General features: G+C 61.1%; 4 protein-coding genes across 4 annotated transcripts; all 4 read left to right on the plus strand.

Annotated features, from left to right (window-relative positions):
* Positions 1-364: 364 nt before the first annotated feature.
* LINJ_23_1500 (conserved hypothetical protein) lies at positions 365-4,942 on the plus strand (the record flags this gene model as incomplete). The annotated part of the gene is made up of 1 exon (XM_001465786.1): positions 365-4,942. The coding sequence occupies one exon, from the start codon at positions 365-367 to the stop codon at positions 4,940-4,942; it is 4,578 nt and encodes a 1,525-aa protein (XP_001465823.1).
* Positions 4,943-5,803: 861 nt separating this feature from the next.
* Positions 5,804-6,613, plus strand: LINJ_23_1510 (conserved hypothetical protein; the record flags this gene model as incomplete). Its single annotated transcript, XM_001465787.1, has 1 exon — positions 5,804-6,613. One exon carries the CDS (start codon positions 5,804-5,806, stop codon positions 6,611-6,613), a length of 810 nt encoding a protein of 269 aa, XP_001465824.1.
* Positions 6,614-7,584: 971 nt separating this feature from the next.
* On the plus strand, positions 7,585-8,721 carry LINJ_23_1520 (hypothetical protein, unknown function; the record flags this gene model as incomplete). The annotated part of the gene is made up of 1 exon (XM_001465788.1): positions 7,585-8,721. The coding sequence occupies one exon, from the start codon at positions 7,585-7,587 to the stop codon at positions 8,719-8,721; it is 1,137 nt and encodes a 378-aa protein (XP_001465825.1).
* A 4,413-nt stretch (positions 8,722-13,134) lies between these two features.
* LINJ_23_1530 (conserved hypothetical protein) lies at positions 13,135-16,182 on the plus strand (the record flags this gene model as incomplete). The annotated part of the gene is made up of 1 exon (XM_001465789.1): positions 13,135-16,182. The coding sequence occupies one exon, from the start codon at positions 13,135-13,137 to the stop codon at positions 16,180-16,182; it is 3,048 nt and encodes a 1,015-aa protein (XP_001465826.1).
* Between the last annotated feature and the right edge of the window lie 2,227 nt (positions 16,183-18,409).

Here is an 18,409-nt window from a genome sequence, read left to right on the forward strand (position 1 = left end):
TTCTCTCTCTTGCAGGCCACGCGTGCGCGCGACTGACGCATCGTCGTCGGGTTTTGGGGGTGGGGCGCCTGCACTCTTTTCGTGTTCTCGTCTTGTCTCTCCCTGATTTCGACGCGGGCGGTGCTGAGGGAAAGAAGGGGAGCCGGCGCTGACCATCCCTCTTTCGAACCGCACCGTTAGCCCGGCGTCCACCATCACTCACTTGCTTCTCCCTCGGTGCTGGTGTGCGTGTGCGCGCATTGACGGTCTTTCTCGGGTATTCTCATCACTCCCCCTTCTAATAGAGGCACACGCACGCGCGCGCGCGCAAACGCCAACCGTCACACGAAGCGACATCCAGAAGAAGGGCGTCTGGCACAAAACTATGGCGACGGCAAGCATGCACAAGGAGGCGCTGGAGCTGCTCCAGCAGTACGCGATCGATTTGAAGGACTTCACTAAGGCCCGTGAACGCTACACCACCGTCATAGAGAAGGAGCTCGTCCCACTTGCCCAGGAGGAGGACAACGTCGATGTGCTTGCGGCTACGAGGGCTGCACAGGAGCAGGTGCGCGCGGCCTGGGAAGAGTACATCGCTTCTGTACAGCAGTACTTCAACCGCGTTGTCCGGTCCACCGTCCGCGACCTGCTGGATCCTGGAAGCTCCGTCATTCCAGTCTCGACCGTCACCTCCAACGAAACCCTGGCGACGACAAGCTCAAAGGATCGCTCGGAGATAAATTCAGGCCCTCTCGCCACTGCCACCGCGGTGGGCAGTGCCGAATCGGGGCGGCTGTTGCCGTGCGCGAATTCAGCGAACGTTCCCACGGTGGGCAACAGCGGCGGCGTCGGCGGCGATGCCGTGGCCCAGCTGAGCAGACGCGCTGAGCGCATGAGCGATTTTTGCGCCGTATGTGAAAAGTGGTACGTGAACAGCGAGGTGCTGTTCGAACTACCGGAGCCGCAGGCTCTGGCTGCTCTTGCGGCGTCTGCTTTAGCATCTGTGAGTCGCCTTCTTCGCCTGCTGGGCATGCGAATGGCGTACGTGTGCGCCGGCAACAGCTTCTTCTTGCGCAGCTTCATTGAGGATGGGGAGGCCGTGCGCTGGGCCGCCTTCTGCGGTGACCGTGGATTGAACGCAGAGGTGGATGCGCTGCTGTCACTCATGGAACGCCTGATGCAGCTCAACATCACCGACCCAAAGGCCTACCCGCGGGTGCCGTTTGGCTGGCTCTATCGGCTAAGCTCCCTCTTGGAGCACCCGGACTCGGTAGCCAGCGCTTCGCCAAAGCGGCGCAGCGTCGCCGTCCGCATCGCTCTTCAGCTTCTCCGCCACCAACCGGACCAAGCAACGGCGGCGGGACTTCACAGTGTTCTACTGAACGCGTGCATTGAGCCGAACGGCTGCGTCACCCCGGACGAGGCGCAGCAGGTGGTGCAGACATTCCTGAACCTCTTCGACGCCCCCAGCACGCGCCAGTACCTCAAGCCGACGGATCTGCGCACCATCTTCGCGCCTTTTCTGTCCACCGCCGAGTCCGGCGGTACGGACCTCTTGACAATGCAGAACAACGCCAAGGAACTCATCGTGACTGTCTTTTCTAACTGCGTCGGAAGCTTGTGGATCAGCTCCGAGGTGACGGAGCTGCGCTCCATCATTGATGTCCTGCACCTGCCGGGGCCGCTCGACACGAAGATGGTCATCATCACCCTCTTCAACAAGCTGCTCACGCGCCTCGCTCCACATCGCGGGATCGTTCCCATGGACACCTGGAAGGGCTTTGAGGAGGACCGCCTGCGCAAGGCCGCCCGCGATGCTGAGGAGCAGGCCATGGAGGCGAACGGCGGCGGCGGTGACGTGTGCAACGACACACAGTACCTGAACAACAACAGTTTCATGTGCGACTTCACGCTGACCGACTCCACCGGCGATGCGGCGCTCTTCGACGACTTCATTCCTACAACCAAGGCTCTTGGCTACCACGTCATGGACCCCTTGCTGGGCCGCGTTCTCGTCTGCCTTAACTACCACGGCCTTCCCTACGCCCTCACGCAGCTTATGCAGAATGTTAACAAGAACCGAGTCGTCACGGCAGCCGCTTCGAGCCTCTTGCAAGACATCTTCGTGCTGATGGACACGGTGCTGCCGCAGGTGATCGTCTTCAAGCTGCACGAGGCCTTCAACAAAGCCGTTGGCCGCCTCGCCAACGACGGCAGCCTGTTTGTTGGTGGTCTCACTTCGCAGCTCTTCCGAAGCTATAAGAAGAACAGCGGCATCGGCGGCGGTGCTAGCATGATGCCGGCCAGCACGACGCAGATGCCGAACACTGCCCTGAACACACCCGGCACGCTGGACGTCGACGACCCGACCTTCGCCACGATGCTGCGTGATTGCAAGGTGGATCGAATGAAGGGCTGCCAGACGTGGAACTTTGACATCTTAGTGACCCTGGTGCAGGGCCCGCTGCACCTTCCGCGGCGATTCCGCGCTGCGCGAGAGCTGATGGAGAGTCTCGTGCTCTTCTTTACACCGTCGTCACACTCCAGCACGTCGCAGATTTGTTCCACCTTCAGCACACAGCCGCCCGACACGGTATCCCCGCAGGTGTGCATGGTGGGAGTGGAGCTGATCGACCTTATACTGAGCTCTCGCGACGGTGCGGCGCTGCTCGAGCGCATGGGCTTCGTTGCGGCCGTGGCGGCGATGCTGAAGGAGGTGCGAGTCGGCAAGCCTGTAGTACTGCGGCGTGCTGTGGTCAACACATGCATCGGGCGGTCGCTGCTGCGCATAACTGGTCGCCTGTCCGCGCATGCGAATGGCCTGCTGCTCATGCGAGACCACGGCATCTTCTCGCTCGTGGACAGCATGTTCTCAAAGCTCAGGGGCCCTCGGCTGGAGAGCCCGGCCGAAGAGGACACCCTGCAGGATGTGTGCTACCAGCTCCTGCAGTATTTGTACCTTGGCGCGGTGCCCAACTACGGTGTCTGCAAAGACATCCGGCAAACCTTCCGCGCGGCGCTGGGTAACCCGAGCAGCACGATCCGCCTCTGCGCGGCGCAGCAGCTGAAGAAAGCAGTCTGGCGCGACCTGTCCACTTCCATGAAGTGGGGCATCAAAACGCTCCTGCAGGCGCTGCACGACGACTTTTTCAGTGTAATCGAAAGCGCCTTTAAGTTGCTGCTGAGCATCTGCCTCTGCTCCGACGAGGGCCTCGACTACTTGATCGAGTGCTTTCCAACGGTGCTGATGGAGAGCGAGATGATCCTCAGCCATGCGAAGCAGCTGCGGCTCAACGTGCTGCTATACCGGATCGCTAGTCGTCCGTCGGGCTTTCGCTTTCTTCAATGCTACGGCTGGCTGGAGAAGGAGCTGCGCCGGTGGGAGGAGTCCGAGTCGGTGCAGTACACCATTATGCTAGAGCGCCTGCAGTCCTGCGACGACAGTGCTGCGGTTGCGGGGTTGCCGGGCGGCGCGGGCGGTGTGCTCATGTCATCCACCAGCGATCCGTCGTGCCGGCACACCCACTCCTACTCGGACACCCTTGGCGGCATGTACGGCCGCATGACGGGCAATACGGTGTATCTGCCGCTTCTGACCGCCGCGGACGCCTCCAGCACAAAGTTCTTCCCCGTGCACTTCGCCTCCGTCTTGTGTAGCTCAGTTGAGGGCTGCGCGATGTTCAAGCACAGTAAGCTGTGGACACGCTCTGTGCAACGCTTGCTGGAGCAGCCGCTGCCGCCGGATATCGTCTACGACGACTCCCTCAGCGACGAGGATGACTTGCTGTCGCAGAACAGCAGCGACGGCGAGTTTGGCTTGACGACCGACGCTGCGCGGTACATGCGTCAGCAGCAGCAAGCCCAGCAGCGGCAGCAGCAGGTGCACCCAAGCACGAACACGGCCTACTACAGCGGCGGCATAGGGGGCACGTCTGTTCCAGCCCTTGGCGCCCTCGCCAACTCTTCGAGTGTGCCGCGCTACAGCGCTGCGGGCGACGGCCCGGGCAACTCTCTGAGCGTTGCCCGGGTGCGCGATGGTCTGCGCGGCGGGCCGGGCACCTCCCTCGGCAACAACAACGCTGGGGGTGGCGTTAATGGCAACGCCAGCACGGCCACTGCGAACGGCAGTGGTGGCTTCTGTGGCTTCGGCGTTGCTGATCAGTCGAGCATCGCCACCGCGAAGGAGATCGAGACGCTCAAGAAGGGCTACCTGTCTGCGCCGTCGTCGAAGATTATTTCAGCCTCGCGCTTCTGCAAATCGTCCGGCCAGTCCTTCTCCCTGGACTGCGTGGGCGACATCGTGGCCTTGAAGGACGCCATTTTGTGCGTTGCAGAGGTCGGCTCGACAGAGGTGGGTTACGGCATGCTGCTCTCGGTGCCTGGCCTGCAGCGGCGCTTCATCGCTCTCTCTCGCTTCGCTTCCACGATCTCTGTGCGCTGCATGGGGCTTCTGGGGAGCGCAATTCTGGCTCGCTCGCGGCGTGGCGGCGACGACCTCGTGAAGAAGGGGTACTCGGTGCTGCTGAACCCGAACGCGTACGTCAGCGCCGAGGGCATCCCGTACTCGGTGTCCTTTGCCCAAATGAAGCCGTCCAAGTGGGTCTCCATTGCGTGCATGGCGGCACCCAACAATACGACGGCCCGCCACGCTCACGCGGACTCCATTGCGCCCCCCAGCACTCAGGAAGTACCGCAGCGCATCCTGGACAACTTGTACGCCTTGTCAAACCCGGTCAGCTGCGAAAACGCCAAGAAGATGTTGTACAAGATCATGAAGAGGAGGCCGCAGCTCTTTCTCCAACCGCAGGTGCGCCGCCTCTGCCTGGAAATTTCCTTCACTTACCGCATGCACTACAAGGAGCGCCGCTTTCTCGCCGGCTTGCTGGAGAATGCGCAGCTGACCGCTGGCACTTCCACAGACCCAAAGCCGCCGCGGATGCAAGCCCTCAAGCCCTCTTCCTAGGTAGAAAGAGAAGGTAGGAGAGTCAGCCGGGCGATAAAGAGGGGATGGAGGCGGGGGCTCGTTTCTGCGCCTGTTCCCGCACGTGTGTCTCTATGGGCGCGTCTTTTTTTGTGTGTGTCTGTGTGCCCTCCCGGTACCCTTTAGTCTCCATGTAGATTCGTGCCCCGCTTACCGCCGCCTTGTATTGTGGGGGCAGGGCTGCTGTCGAGCAAGACGGCTTTCATGACTTGTGCCTGCTCTCTCTCTCTCTCTTGTGCGTCTGTGTGAATCGAATACGCCCCCTCGTCTCTCTCTCTGTGCCGCCCCATTCGCCTACCCCCCTCCCACGCCTCCTTTTTTTTAGTTTGCTACTTGTTAGTGCTTTGCTGTGCTGTGTAGGTGTGGGAGCATGCATGCACACACATGTGTGTGCGTGTGTGTCTGTGTGCATGCATGCGCCTGCTTCGGTGTACATGGCACCTTTGTTGCGCGCGCGCTCTTCCTCCATGATGGCTGTGTGCATGCTGGCGTGTGCCGTGGACTCATCAACGTTCTCGTGACCCAAAACCGAAAAGACGAAAATCATGGTCTCCGCCTCCTTTCACGCGCGCACGCACGCGTGTGTGTGTTTGTGTGCAGGCCGACGTCACAGATCACGCAGGCCCACCACTGCCGTTTGTGGCGACCCCTTTTCTACACAACAAGAGGGGAAAGCGCGCACACACCAAAAATGCACCAGAACAATCTGACTACGTGCCGCCGCAGCAGACGGAAGAAGAAAGCTTCGGTGGTGCATCGGTGCTTGGTCTTTGCGACTTGATTCCCCGCTCTCCTATCTCCTCCTCTCTCGCTTCTTCCCTCCAGTGATACCTCTTCCTGAATATGCCGCGTGCAGCTCACCAGGCACACGCGTCGAGAAGCATCAGCGTTGCCTCTTCTTCCTCATCTACGCAGTCTTCCAGCAACGAGCTCGACAGCCACCGGGCTAAGGCGAAGCGTGAACTTGCTTCTGCTTCTCGCTCTGCAAGGAAACCATCCACTCTGCCACCGGCGTCATCAGAGGCGATTCAAGTGACAAGGATGACGACTGACGCCACGGAGGGAGCGGCGGCATCAATGCCGCACGCACCTAGCAAAGGCACCTTAACGGAGTCCGAAAAGCGTCGCCAGAAGACACTTTTCTTGGGTGAGTCGGAGCAGTTCGCCTTCGACTTTGGCGGCGCTGTAACGGAGATCGCTGAAACCGTCTTTGAAGCCGACGCAGCGCAGCGGGCAGCACAACGGGTGGAGGAGCTAGAGGATACTACTGCTCGTGTCCATGCCGCGTCTGCTTCGAGCGTCACCGCGGCTCCACGGCTGCTGACGCTAGAGGAGCTGAATGCATATGCGGCAGAAGCCATGCAACAGGGTCCGCGGCGCTTCCTGACTCTGGCCAAGGCGGGGTCACGCAAGCAGGCCGCCACAACGACGTCCTCTGCCCATGCGCCGCAGGATGAGTCCGCATCCGTCAGCTCCGCGCCATCAGGCCCTCAGCGAGCGGGGGATGAGAATGGTGCTACCCTAGCGGAGGCTATTCCACAGTTCCAGGCAGCCTTGCGTCGATACGAGGCGGATCTCTGGCGTGCACATAAGCAGCGCCGTGAGGAGGACGCTCGGCAGCGCAGCAAGAACACGCGCAGCCAACACGCGTAGCTGTGTCTCCGTGGCCTCTTCGAGGAGCGCACTGGGCTGCCGTGCCTTCTTTGCTCGGCCTTTCTCTTTTTTTTTTCGTCTCCTGCGAGTAGCGTGTGAAGCGGACGAGGCCGAGGAAGGGGGAGGGCAGAGAGGGAGCGACTCCGTGAGTTCCACCGTGGTACACGCCCTTCTCCCCCTCTCCTCCCAGTCCTGTCGAAAAGTACCTTCTCACGTGATTGACAAGGGACCGAAGGTGCGGCACGGTTGCTTCTCTCGTAACATACACACGCACATAAACACGCACACACACACACACACAGCAAAGATGCGGAGGAACACAGAGAGTCGAAAGCGAGACACAGTTCTGACCATGGGCGTGCTGGCGAGAGCGAGCGAGCGCGAGATGATAGTGGCCGCAGGCGCGGCGTGCCAGGTAACGCACACCACAGCAGTGGAGCCTGTGGCAGTATCGCTCCATGACCCGGCATCCTCTTACCACCCCTACCCCCACCACACTGCCATCTCCTCTCTCTTTGGTCTTTTTCGCTCGATTTGTGGGCGACAGCAGGGGGAGGCGCGGCGGGGTGGCGGTGAAGAGGGCCGTGAAGGCCCATCGAAAAGGTGGAGGCACCCGCACCTGCGATGCACAGGGCCTGCACTGTCCCTTGTATCTCTCTCTGTCTGTCTGCCTGTGTGCGCCAGGGGACCGCGCGGAGGGACGCATACAAAGATGCATCTCTTCTCTTGCACACCTGCGAGATGAACACACAGAGGCGATTCCCCTCATCATTTTGCCCATCTCTGCAGAGGCGCATCCTTCGACACAGACGCACGCCCGCGATCCAGTGACACTCCTCTCTCTCTCTCGCTCTTCTTCCCTCTGTCCTCTCACCACCACCATCTGCCGCTGCTGCTGCTCTTCCCGGTTTTCCAGTTTTCTTTTTCCCTTTCCGTGACGTTCTTCGATTTCACGACCTGGACGCCGCCACATGGCGCTGTACGGCAGGGCGATCGGCGCTTTGCGCCGGCACCAAGACGGGGCTATCGGCGCGGTAGTCCTGGCTCTCGTGCTGTGCGTATGCGTGCCGCTGCTGGCGGTGGTGCCCGAGTCACGGCCGTACGGTGCCACCTTCATTGCGTGGGCGCTTGCGTTCGCCGTGCGTGCGTGGCGGTGCTTGCCGCGAGAGAGGGCGCACGTGCGCAGGGCCGCGCATCGCTTGGCCGATGCTAGGATGCGGCAGCGCGGCGTGGGCAAGGTACTGATGCCCTACACGGAGGAGTCTCGCTTGATGTCCGTGGCGCGCTACAACAGAGGCAATCGACTGCCGAGCTGCTCGTCAACGGAGGCAAGGACGAGGTGCCGCGGGTTTCTGGCGATCGGAAGCCGCTCGCCGACCCCCACTCACCAGGCGCGGGTGGGCATGGGGCACAATGGCATTTCTGCCAACAGCAGTGGCACGACGAATAGCGCCGCTGCTGCGTCGGCCCCATTGTCCTGTGATCTGTTCCTGTCGACCTCTGCGCTGGAGTCTTCAGCCCAGTTTCTTGCGCTGACTCACGTGGCTTCGCGCCAGGAGCCGTCTTGGTCGATCGCCGATCGCCACGCCGCTTCCATAACACCATCCGGGAGTCGAAGTGGCAGCGGCAGACGCACTCCGAGGCGCTCACACGAGCCGTTCACATACGTGTCCCGCGCCTGTGCCTCGGACTTCACGACGCTGTCAGAGCACGGCAGCGAGGTACCCTCCGTCGAACCCGCCTCGCCGTCGTCGATGCAGCCGACGACAAGCTCCTCGTCTCGCACGCACGGGTGCACAGGCGCTGCGATGACCCCGGCGTCGTTGCCGCAGACGCCGGTGGTGAGCGGTGCCGTTCAGTCCCCGGCGTGGCTCCCTGCAGAGCCCGCGCGCACCTTTTCGGACTCGAAGACGCCGCTCTCAGTGTGCTCGCAGCCGTCAAAGGTGGGGTCGTCTTCCTCGCAGAAGGACACACTGTCACCGCCGACGTACGAGGAGGCGGTGCTGCCCTCCTCACGCAGCTCTTCGTCGCCGCGGATTGCGGTGCTGAGCGCGACTATGCGGCTGCAGCGCCTCTCTCCAGCAGTGACACGTGACGGTGCTCCCTGAGGCACGCTAGCCGGTGTTCTCCGCGTTCTTAATGTTTTTTTTTTTTGGGTTTCCTTTTCTTTTTGTACCCTCCCGCTTTACCCCTCCTCTCTGTCTCTCTGCTTCCGACACTCTCCTTCGACTGCCCACCGTTTCATCCTTCTTTCTGCTCTCCCCCTCTTCCCAACACGCACGCATGTGAGCGCGACTACCGCGTTCAGTCAACGCCGGCAGCTCACCTGCGCGTGTGTGCTCTGTTTTACGAGGACCATTCTCTTGATTACGGGCGCCCGCTGCGGAACGCGCGACGAAGCGTGCGATGTGTGGAGCAGCACATCAGCATCGTCGCTTGCTTCCTCTGCCTCGGCCGCTCTCTCTCTCTCTCTCTCACGGACGCACGCAAGCACACGCGCGCGTTCTGCAGCGGACGACCCCTTCCTCCCCACCCTCCTACTTTTTCGCTTCCTTCTCTCTGTCTTTGGGGCGCCTCTGTGGGCCGCACTCCTCTTTTCGTCTGTGTTCTCGCTACGTCTTACTCGATCCGACAGAGACGTGGCAGGCTGCGACCAACGTTCAGCAGCAGACATGCGTATGGAAGGGGCGGCAACGGCGTGCTTTCTCCGCTTTCTGGAGAAAATCGCAGATGAACTCCACGTCAAAGAGAGAGAGCGAAATGGATGGGGATGAGGCCGGTCAGGAAGTGACGCGACGTCGACGCCTGCCTTTGCTCTCCTGCTTTCTCACTTTTCGAGGGTCGGGGGGGAGAGTAGCGGACGTGTCGTCTCGGCCCCGGGTACACGCAGTCTCCTGTAGGTGTTACTGGGTGAAGCTTTCATTCTCTGTGCTCTTTCGTGCTGCCGCTGTTGTGACATGAATGCAAGAGAAGAGGCGGGAGGGGGTGAGGTGGAGTGGGGACGTCCTCAGCCTTCTCTCGCCCCCTCATTCCAATCCCTTATGCTGTTTTTGATTCCTCATCTCGCTTTCCTCACGTCTGCATCGTTGAGACCTTCACGCACGCACGCACGCACGCACGCACGCACACGCGCTGTTTCAGCGACGCTCTAACTGTTTCTCTCTATTTTTACAGAGAAAACGTCGCAATCTCTTCCTGCTGCTTCTGGTGCTGCCGGTGCTGCTTGTATTTTCCTTCATTCGCCTACTCTCCCGTCCCACTCGCTCCTTCATCAGACATGCACCTCTTGGGCGTGGAGCTGTGGTGTTGCCGCTGCAACCGCTACCTCATCATTGACACCATCATCTCTGTCGTGGTGGCGGCGGTGTGTGTGCCGGTGTTCATCACTGTCAGCGCAGCCCGTGCGTACACCGGAATCCTCTTGGGTGCTGCTGTCATTGTCTTGTGCAGGCTCTGGAGGTTTCTGCCGTCGCACAAACGATGGGTGGACCAGCAGGCATGCAAGATGGCGGCCAAGCTCGTGGCGGAGAGGCGCATCGTGCGGCCACCAACGCAGCTGCCATGGCTGCCGCCGGAAGATCCGTCAACTGGCCGAAAGGATGCTGTGGCGTCGCCGCTCTATTACCCCTGCGCCACACCTTCCTCGGCCCCTTCTTGCAACTATTACTGCGGTGCTCCTGTGTCTGGTTACGACGTGCCATCACTTCCGTCTCCTTTCACGGATGGTGGGCCCCTGCCGTACAGAGGCTACACAGTGCCGCCTCCGACGCCACCGCCGCCGCCGCCGCTGACGATGCGCTCGTCCTTCTCGTCCCCTCGTTCTCCATCACCTTCTGGCCCGCTGGGCCGTTCCCCCTGCTCGCTGCTGCTCCTGCCTCCCTCACCGCTGCCTCAGCAGCAGGTAGACGACCATACTATGCTCGACCGCAACGGGTCCCCCGCATTCTCTCATCGTGTCTCCATGGCATCGCTCACATCTTCTGGGCGGCACAGCTCCGTGGCCGCCATCGCAGGTGAGGGTGACGCAAGGGTAGACTTGATGCATTCTTTACCCGCGCCACCCGTGCCACTGGCGCTGCAGGGCGCCTCTTACGCCAGTCTCGAAGTCAAATCGCTCGCGGCGAATGCATCCCGCTCGCGTCAGGGGTCGCACTACCTGCACAGCGGCGCTTCGCCTTCGTCTGTGTTTCTTTCCTAGGGCGGTGACACATCGCTTAGCGGTAGCAGTCATCACCTCCGTCGCCAGCGGAGTCGCTCTTCCTCTCCGCCCTACTCCTTCCTTGGAGAACGACCTCTGTGCCAGGGGCAGCCGTCGGCCTCCCCGTCCCGCTTTCCCATTCCGGCATCCCCTGCGCTGCACTACGTCTGAGTGAACAAGGGTGTTTCAAGCCGCATCGCAGCGCTTTAGCGTACTACGTACCGTGTCTGGGGAGACCCCCCTTCCCCCCTACCCCCATCCACGTGCGCACCTCACGGCTAATCCTTCTCAGCCTGCCTCTCTCCAAAGAAGTACCCAAGTGGCCTCGCCGTTTTCTCCGCTCCCTCCGTCAGCGCCTGCTCCGTCTCTGCTTCCCAACTCGTATTTTGTGCCTTTGTTATTCGTCTCGTTTTCTCCCTCCCTCCCCCTCTCCTGCCCAACCGCTGGCGCGGCGACGGAGTGGCGAGGGGGCGGCTTCTCGCTATCCCGTGTTCTTTACGGATCCCTCTCCCTTTTGGCTTATTCCCTTCTCCCCCTCCTGCGCGTGTTGCTGTCACGGTGCACGTCTGCGCTGTGACACGGTGCTCGTGTGTGTTTGTTTAGGTCGCTCTTTGTATCACCCCAAGAGTGGGGGAGGGGCCGTTGATGAGTGGCGTCGGCGCGATTTTGCACCCTCCGCTCTTGTCCCGCACAACGGGGTACAGCGACAGGCCGCTGCCTCATCGGGGCGAGAGAGAAGGAAGCGCGGTGCAGAAACGCCTTTCTGCTTTCTTTTTTTCGATTGCAGATGCATTCGTGTCTCTAATTTCGACGTTGGCAGCGTCAAGCTCCCGTGCAACAGCACCTCGGGCTTGGCATTTTTCTTCCGGCCAAGGGCGAGGGCTGACACTCACTCCATTTCTGTGGTCGCGCACGGGCACAGTGCACAGTAAGCGCACCCCTCACGTAACAGTGCATGTCCTTCCCACTCCGTGATCGACTTCCATCTTGTACCTCCAGACCCAATGCGTGAAAACGATATAGGTGTGCCAGGGGCCCAAAGGCGACGATATGTATGTGGATGGGCTTGTCCATTCACCCCCCTCTTCCGTCCTCCCTGACCATTTCGCTCTGTCTTAGTGGCTCCGATTGCATCCCTCCGCTGTTGCAGCGAGGGTGCGGCTAATGTTGTGGTTGCAGTTGTGGCTGTGTTGCGCGTAGACGTATCCCCGTGTACGCTGCACTCCAAGCCTGCCTATCACTCCACCAGCTGCAGCGATACCCCCACAACGACCGTCTGCTTCGTCTGTAGTTGTGGCTGTCTCCGCACGCGGACATGCATCAGAGAGAGAGAGGGAGAAGGAGTGGAGAAACCGTCGTTGTCCACCTCACACACATCACACACCCTCCTCCGCAAACCCACGAGGACAACTTGGGCTTGCTGAAGATGGAGTGCGGCGGGTGCGCGGCTGAGTCAAGTCAGCAGTACCACCATAACGCGCACGCGTCTCTTACTCGAACCTACACTGCCTTTGTGGGACTTCTCACCCCTCCGCCTCTCATTTCTCTCGTGTGTGCCACCGGCCCGTATTTTCTCCGCTGTGCGTCTCGCCACACTGCGTGTGCGCTCTCCTCCCCTCCCCTCCACCGGCAGCCAAAGTGCGGCATCTGCCGTCAAGTACGCCACCACACACACACACACGTATATACAGCCAAAGGTCATTGTAGCGTCACACATACACACGCAGAGTTATAGAAGACGCAGATCGCCGCCTTCAAACAAGCCACCCCCTCCCCAAGCCCTTCCCCCTCTCTCTGTACCGCCAGTTTACCGTTTGCCGCTGTGTGCGCGTGTGTCTGCGCGCACGTGGGTGCGCTGGCGGGCAAGACGAGGAGGGCGTCTCACCGACGTATTGGGCAAGAGGGGGGAGGGGAGGACTCGAAAGACTAGTAAACCGGCCCTGCCCGTGAAAGTGCACCGACCTACCGTTGGAGGCACGTCAGGGTTGGGCAACGAAGAGCGGAACCAAAACGGCCCCGGCAGCCGCCTATCACGCACACGCACGCAGAGAAGTGTAGCACACTCGTTTGTTTTCTTTTCTCTATCATAGACAAGCGCCCCTCCCTCCCTTTCCCCGGCAGCAGCGGATACGTACACACGCACGCACACACACACACACAAGCAACGGTGTTGCCCCCTGCTCTCATCGGCGCCACCCCCCTTTGTGGAAGGCGAAGGAGCGACGGAATAGCCGGAGAAGAAGCGCTCACATACTTGTGCACCAAGTCTCAGACAGCTTCACTCCCTCCTCCTGCTCCCCTCCGCACGCAACTTACATCCATCATGGGAATCAAAGGTCTCTGGCAGGCCCTGCGCGAGTACGTCGACGATGGCCATCTGTCTCAGTTTCGCGGCCAGCGCGTGGCGGTCGACATGTATGTGTGGCTGCACCGGTGTATACATCGCTCTGTGCGCATCCGCACTGAGTCGGTCGTCGCCTTCTTCGACGCCAAGTATAGTGACACCCCGAGCAGCACAGAGCCGGACTCGTTAGACGGCGGAGGTGATGCCGTGGCGTGTACGTCACCGTCGCCGGCGGCGTTGGCCCTCGACGACGTCCTGGTCATCGATGATCAATTTGTGACACACGTGGTGGACAAGGTGTCGGCGCTTCAGCGCTTCGGTGTTATTCCCGTTTGCGTCTTCGATGGCGCAGCAATGCCGATGAAAGGCAGCACCGACGAGGAGCGACAGCGGCGGCGTGTAGAGGCCTTTCAAGGGGCACTGATCAAGCTGGAGAGACTCTACTGCGATGCGTGTCGTCGTCGCGGGTACACGGCGGAGGGCCACGCGACTGGTACGCGCATCACGCTTCCGCGAGACTCGCGCCCCTATGAGGAGGCTGTTCAGCTGCTGGAGAAGGCTGTTGACATCTCCACAGAGCTGGCACACGCCGTCATCCAGGTGTTGAAGGAGGAGCGCCATGTGGAGTGCATCGTCGCGCCGTACGAGGCAGATGCGCAGCTGGCCTACCTGTGCCGTGAGGGGTACGTCTCGGCAGCGGCGTCGGAGGACTCTGACTTGATCGCGTACTACTGCCCCTGCGTCATCTCCAAACTGGACACATTCTCTGGCAAGTGCGAAGTGCTGCAGCCACCGCTGTGCGCACCGCACTTCTTCCGGCGTATGGCCGCAACGAGCGCCACCGCCTCCTCCGCTGCCGCGCTGCTGCTGAGGTCCGCCACCGGCAACCGACGCGCCGCAGCCGACGAAGATGCGGTTGACCACCGGCGTGATTGCGTGAACAGCGCCCATGCCCACATGCGAGCCTCTGCGCTCCAGTCTCTGCAGGGACCACATAACTCCGTCAACGGGGTGACTGACGCGAACTTGGGCGAGGGTACCACCAGCGCCTCCATGACCGCAACCGCAAGCGCATTCACCTACGAATCCTTTCTGCTTGGCTGCATCTTGAGTGGGTGCGACTACGTGCCCAACCTGCGCTCCATCGGGGTCAAGAAGGCGTTCAAGCTGGTCGCGCACGCCACATCGCTGCGGCAATGCTTTACCACGCTGGAGCGCGAATTCGGATTTCCAGCGGACGAGCTGAGGCGCTATCGGCACCGCATCTTGGAGGCCTTTTACTGCTTCGCGCATCACCTCGTGTACTCACCCCTCACCCAGGAGATCGTGACGTACCATCCCCTGCCCAGCTCCGACAGCGGCGTCACCGCTGTGCTCAAAACGCAACTGGTCGGTGAGGTGTGGTGTGCGCAGATGGCGCAGGAGGTGTGTGTACAGTGTCTCAAGGACCCGTGCACCCTACAGCTCTATAAAGGCGTGTATCAGCCATGCGTCACGCAGTACCTGCAGAGAACAAGGCGCGGGCAGACCTCACTGAGGGCGTACACCGGCTTCCACGAGATGTCGTCGAACCGCGTTGTGGTGCACCTGGAGAAGCAGCGGCGAGACGGATCGGCTATATCGCAGCACAGTCCTGACAAGGCTAGCTTCGGTGCACCGTTGAAGAAGCAGCGCGTTGCCTCCGGATTTATCGGCAGCAGCGCAGCACTGCCACAGTCGTCGTCCTCGTCGCAACAGCAAGCAGGGATGATGGTTGTTCGATCGCGGTTCTTCATGGTGCGCGGGCGCACCGCCGTGTGCGAGCATTGGTCCACCAGCGAGACGGACAGCGACGGGGACGCGGATAGCGGCGGGCCGGGGGTGCACATGATGGTGCCCGAGCGGGCGTCTCTCTGCCCAGCAGAGCCGATGACCGACACCAGCACCGGTGGCCACAACCGTTTTGCTTCGTTGGCGCACCGTCCCTCATCGCCGGCGTCGCTCTCGATCACGAAGGCGGCGAGCGGCAGTCTCACGGATGACTCGGCCGACGGGGTTGGGGCTGCCGCGACCAACACGTTGTGCCGCACAGCCGGCATAACGGTAAAGGAAGGGACGCAGGAGATGAAGGATGATTGCAGCCCCAGCGACGGTGCTCAGCTCGATGATGCCGCCGAGAACTTGTCCAACTCTTGGATGGATGTTGTTGGCGCATCTGCGAGCGCAGCATCTCTGCTCTGCACAACTGCTTCAACTCTCTCCATGAGGGACTCAGAGAGCACGAGGGATGAGGAATGCGAGGTGGAGGGCGAGCACAAGGCAGCGCGCGCGCAGGTGGTAAGGGAAGAGCTGCGAAAAGTCTGCTGCATGGCAGAGAACCCAGACGTTGAACCAAACACGTACGACGTTGCTGAAGGCACCGGCGCGACGGCGGGGGCTGTAGGAACGCATGCCGCATCGCGTGCGCCACCGCCACCGCGCTGTGATTGCCCGTTCGGCTATTGGCAGTGCAACCGTGCGCACTCCGTTTTCGAATCTTGCTTTCTTGGGCGGCAGTGGAGCCGCGATGAGGGGCCGCCGCCGCCGCCGCCACCGCTGCCCCCGGAGCAGCCGACGACACGTGCGCCTGCCTCGGCTAAAAACTCTTCAACAGCGCCGCCGCAGTCTTCGCCAGTGAGTCCTCTGCAGCGATCAGCTATGTCGCCGATGGGCAAAGTCGCTAGTGGATACGTGCCGCGCGCTTTTCGACCTCCGCGCTCCACCGCGGCTGCCTCGGCTGCGCCCATTTCCGCTTCCGGCAATTCGCCGCCGGTACCTCTGAACGACTGCGACATGAAGGCCAAAGCCGAAGACTTGGTCATGCTTCGGTCACCTTCAAAGGCGGAGCTCTTGACAACCGCACCGCTCACGTCGCTACCCTCGTTGATGTTGCCATCGTCTCCGACGGATGGGAACCGGGCGAGCAGTGCAGCACCACCGCCGCTGCCGTCTCACTCACCGGCAGTACGCATGACAATCTTCGAGAAGATGTTGTTCAAGAAGACATAGCGGTTTACTTGCAGGTGCCCCGACCTCAGCGACGACTTCGCAGAGCCTGCCTTTTGGGAAGGAGAGGGGCGAAGGATGCAGACACGGCCACACCCGCACACTGCTTTATCTTCCCTTTCACTTCGTTGAGTATGTGCCCCACTCCCTCTCCCTGTGCATGTCTGCGCCCAGAGCAACACATGCACGATATAAGCTGTCTGTGTCTGCGTGCAGTCTCCTAATAGAAGTGCTACCGTTTTTTTTTCGATTGTGGGTGCCTTCCGGCGCAGTTGCTGGCTGGCGGCGGCGGCGGTGGCGTGTGGAAGTTGAGGGACGACTTTGTATCCTTGTGGAGCCCGCAGTTTGTGTTTGGGGCGGTGATGGTATCAGCTAAGCGAGTTGCGCATCTGTCGCGCTCGCTCTCGCGCAGGCGCATGCGTGCACAAGCTACCTTTGCGCCCCCTCGCAACTATCTTGATCATCTCGTTGTGCCTTGCATGAATGTGGCATCGGCACGGTGTGCGACACACGCGCACACCGACACACCCCACTCGGTTAGGATGATGCGATTCGGCCGCGTTTCCAGCCTGTCGCCGCCTTGTGTGAAGTGGCGAGATAGTAAAGCACCATGAGGAAAGAACATACGTGCGCGCGCTTGATTTGCGGGGATATGTGCTTCGCGCAGTCGATGAAGAGAGGCCCCTCTTCATCGAATGGTGGGTTGCTGATCCCTGCCCCTTCACACAAGGGCATGCGCGCAGGAGAAGGGTGCGGTGGGGCACAGCTGTGCCCGCACACACGCACACACACACCAACCCACACATAGGCCAGCCGCGTCTTTATCTCTCTCCTCGAAGCACAGATGCCCTTAGCCCCCCTTCTCCCACAAACATACCTCAGCGCGTGGCATCACAGGGCCCGGCAACTCCGCCGCGCTCTGCGTGTGGGGAGAAGCCAAGCAGCCTCCACCTATCCCATGCCAATTCCGAGCAAACCGCTGGTGGTGACGGGGCCCAGCACCCACGACGTAGGGGAGTCAGAGCGGTGCATCGCTACGGATGTCGGCGGTCGGGTCCTGGACGGCGGTGCGTCGGAGCGTCTGGCGACCGTGAATACCCTTGCCCCATCCACATGATAGATAATGTGTCAGCGTGACTCCAGCGTGTCTCACACACCGAGACCTCGCACTGCCTCCTGGTGTGGGGAGCATGCGTGCTACCTCGAGGGGGATGCCCCAGGGGGGGGGGCAACCAGCACGGTAGGGAGTGACTGCGAGGCGACGTGCGAGGCGTGAGGTTCGCAGAGTATGAGGCAGGGGCCGCGCTCTCAGATGACCGAGTCGGCGCACCGCTGTGCCGCTTGCCTACGGCTGCTTCGCGCCACGCCCTGGGAGCCTTTGACAGGCCGAGGTGTCGAGTGGAGTATCACCTCTTGTTGTACGGCACAGTAGACGGACACATGCTGAAGAGTGAACAGAAGACGCCTGTATGTCTTTCGCTCTCGCTCTCCCTCTCTGTGCATCGATGCACTCGAGCCTTATTTCTTCTCCGTTGTCTCGCACCTTCGTGGCTCTACCCCTTCCCCGAATTACCATGCGAGCCTTCCCGAGCTGTTCGTCATCACCGGACTGGAGAATGCCGAGTCGCTAGAACAAACGGCACAGCCGTTTTTGCACTTCCGCCCCTCTGTTGATTCTCTGCCGCCATCACCGCAACACCTCTGCACCTTTCTACTTCACGATGCACCGCTTGCCAGGAATGCGATGCCGAGTGTGTGCGCGTGTGTCCAGGCGGAGACGGCTGCCTGCACACGCGCGCACTCAGTCTCTGTAAGCCCTTCTACACTCTTCCCGCTGCCTTTCTGTGCTTATCGCTGTTGTGTGTCCGTGCGCTGGCGTCTTTCGGGCGTCTCCGATGGGGCCCGCTGAGCGACAAGCGGCGCGGACCATCTTTTTCCTCTACCGAAGGCCCAAACCGGCCTAGAGAGAGAGACGGAGGCTCGCGCTTGTGCGCATGCACATGTGCGTCTTTGTGCCGTGTGTCTCCACGTCTTTCCCCCTCTTGGCCCATGTGCCACCACCTCCGCACTGCTCTGGTGTCCTTCCCTGATGGGCGTCTCTCTGCGGGAGGATGCTGTGACGGAGCGGTGCTGGCGCCTTTGTTCTCGCTCATTGTACCTTTCTTCTTTGTCCCTCTCCGTCTCTACTTCGTGTGTTGGGCGTATGTCGATGTGCGATTTGTGATTTGTG

This window comes from Leishmania infantum, chromosome 23 (genome assembly GCF_000002875.2).
Source record: "Leishmania infantum JPCM5 genome chromosome 23".
Taxonomy (NCBI): Eukaryota; Euglenozoa; class Kinetoplastea; order Trypanosomatida; family Trypanosomatidae; genus Leishmania; species Leishmania infantum.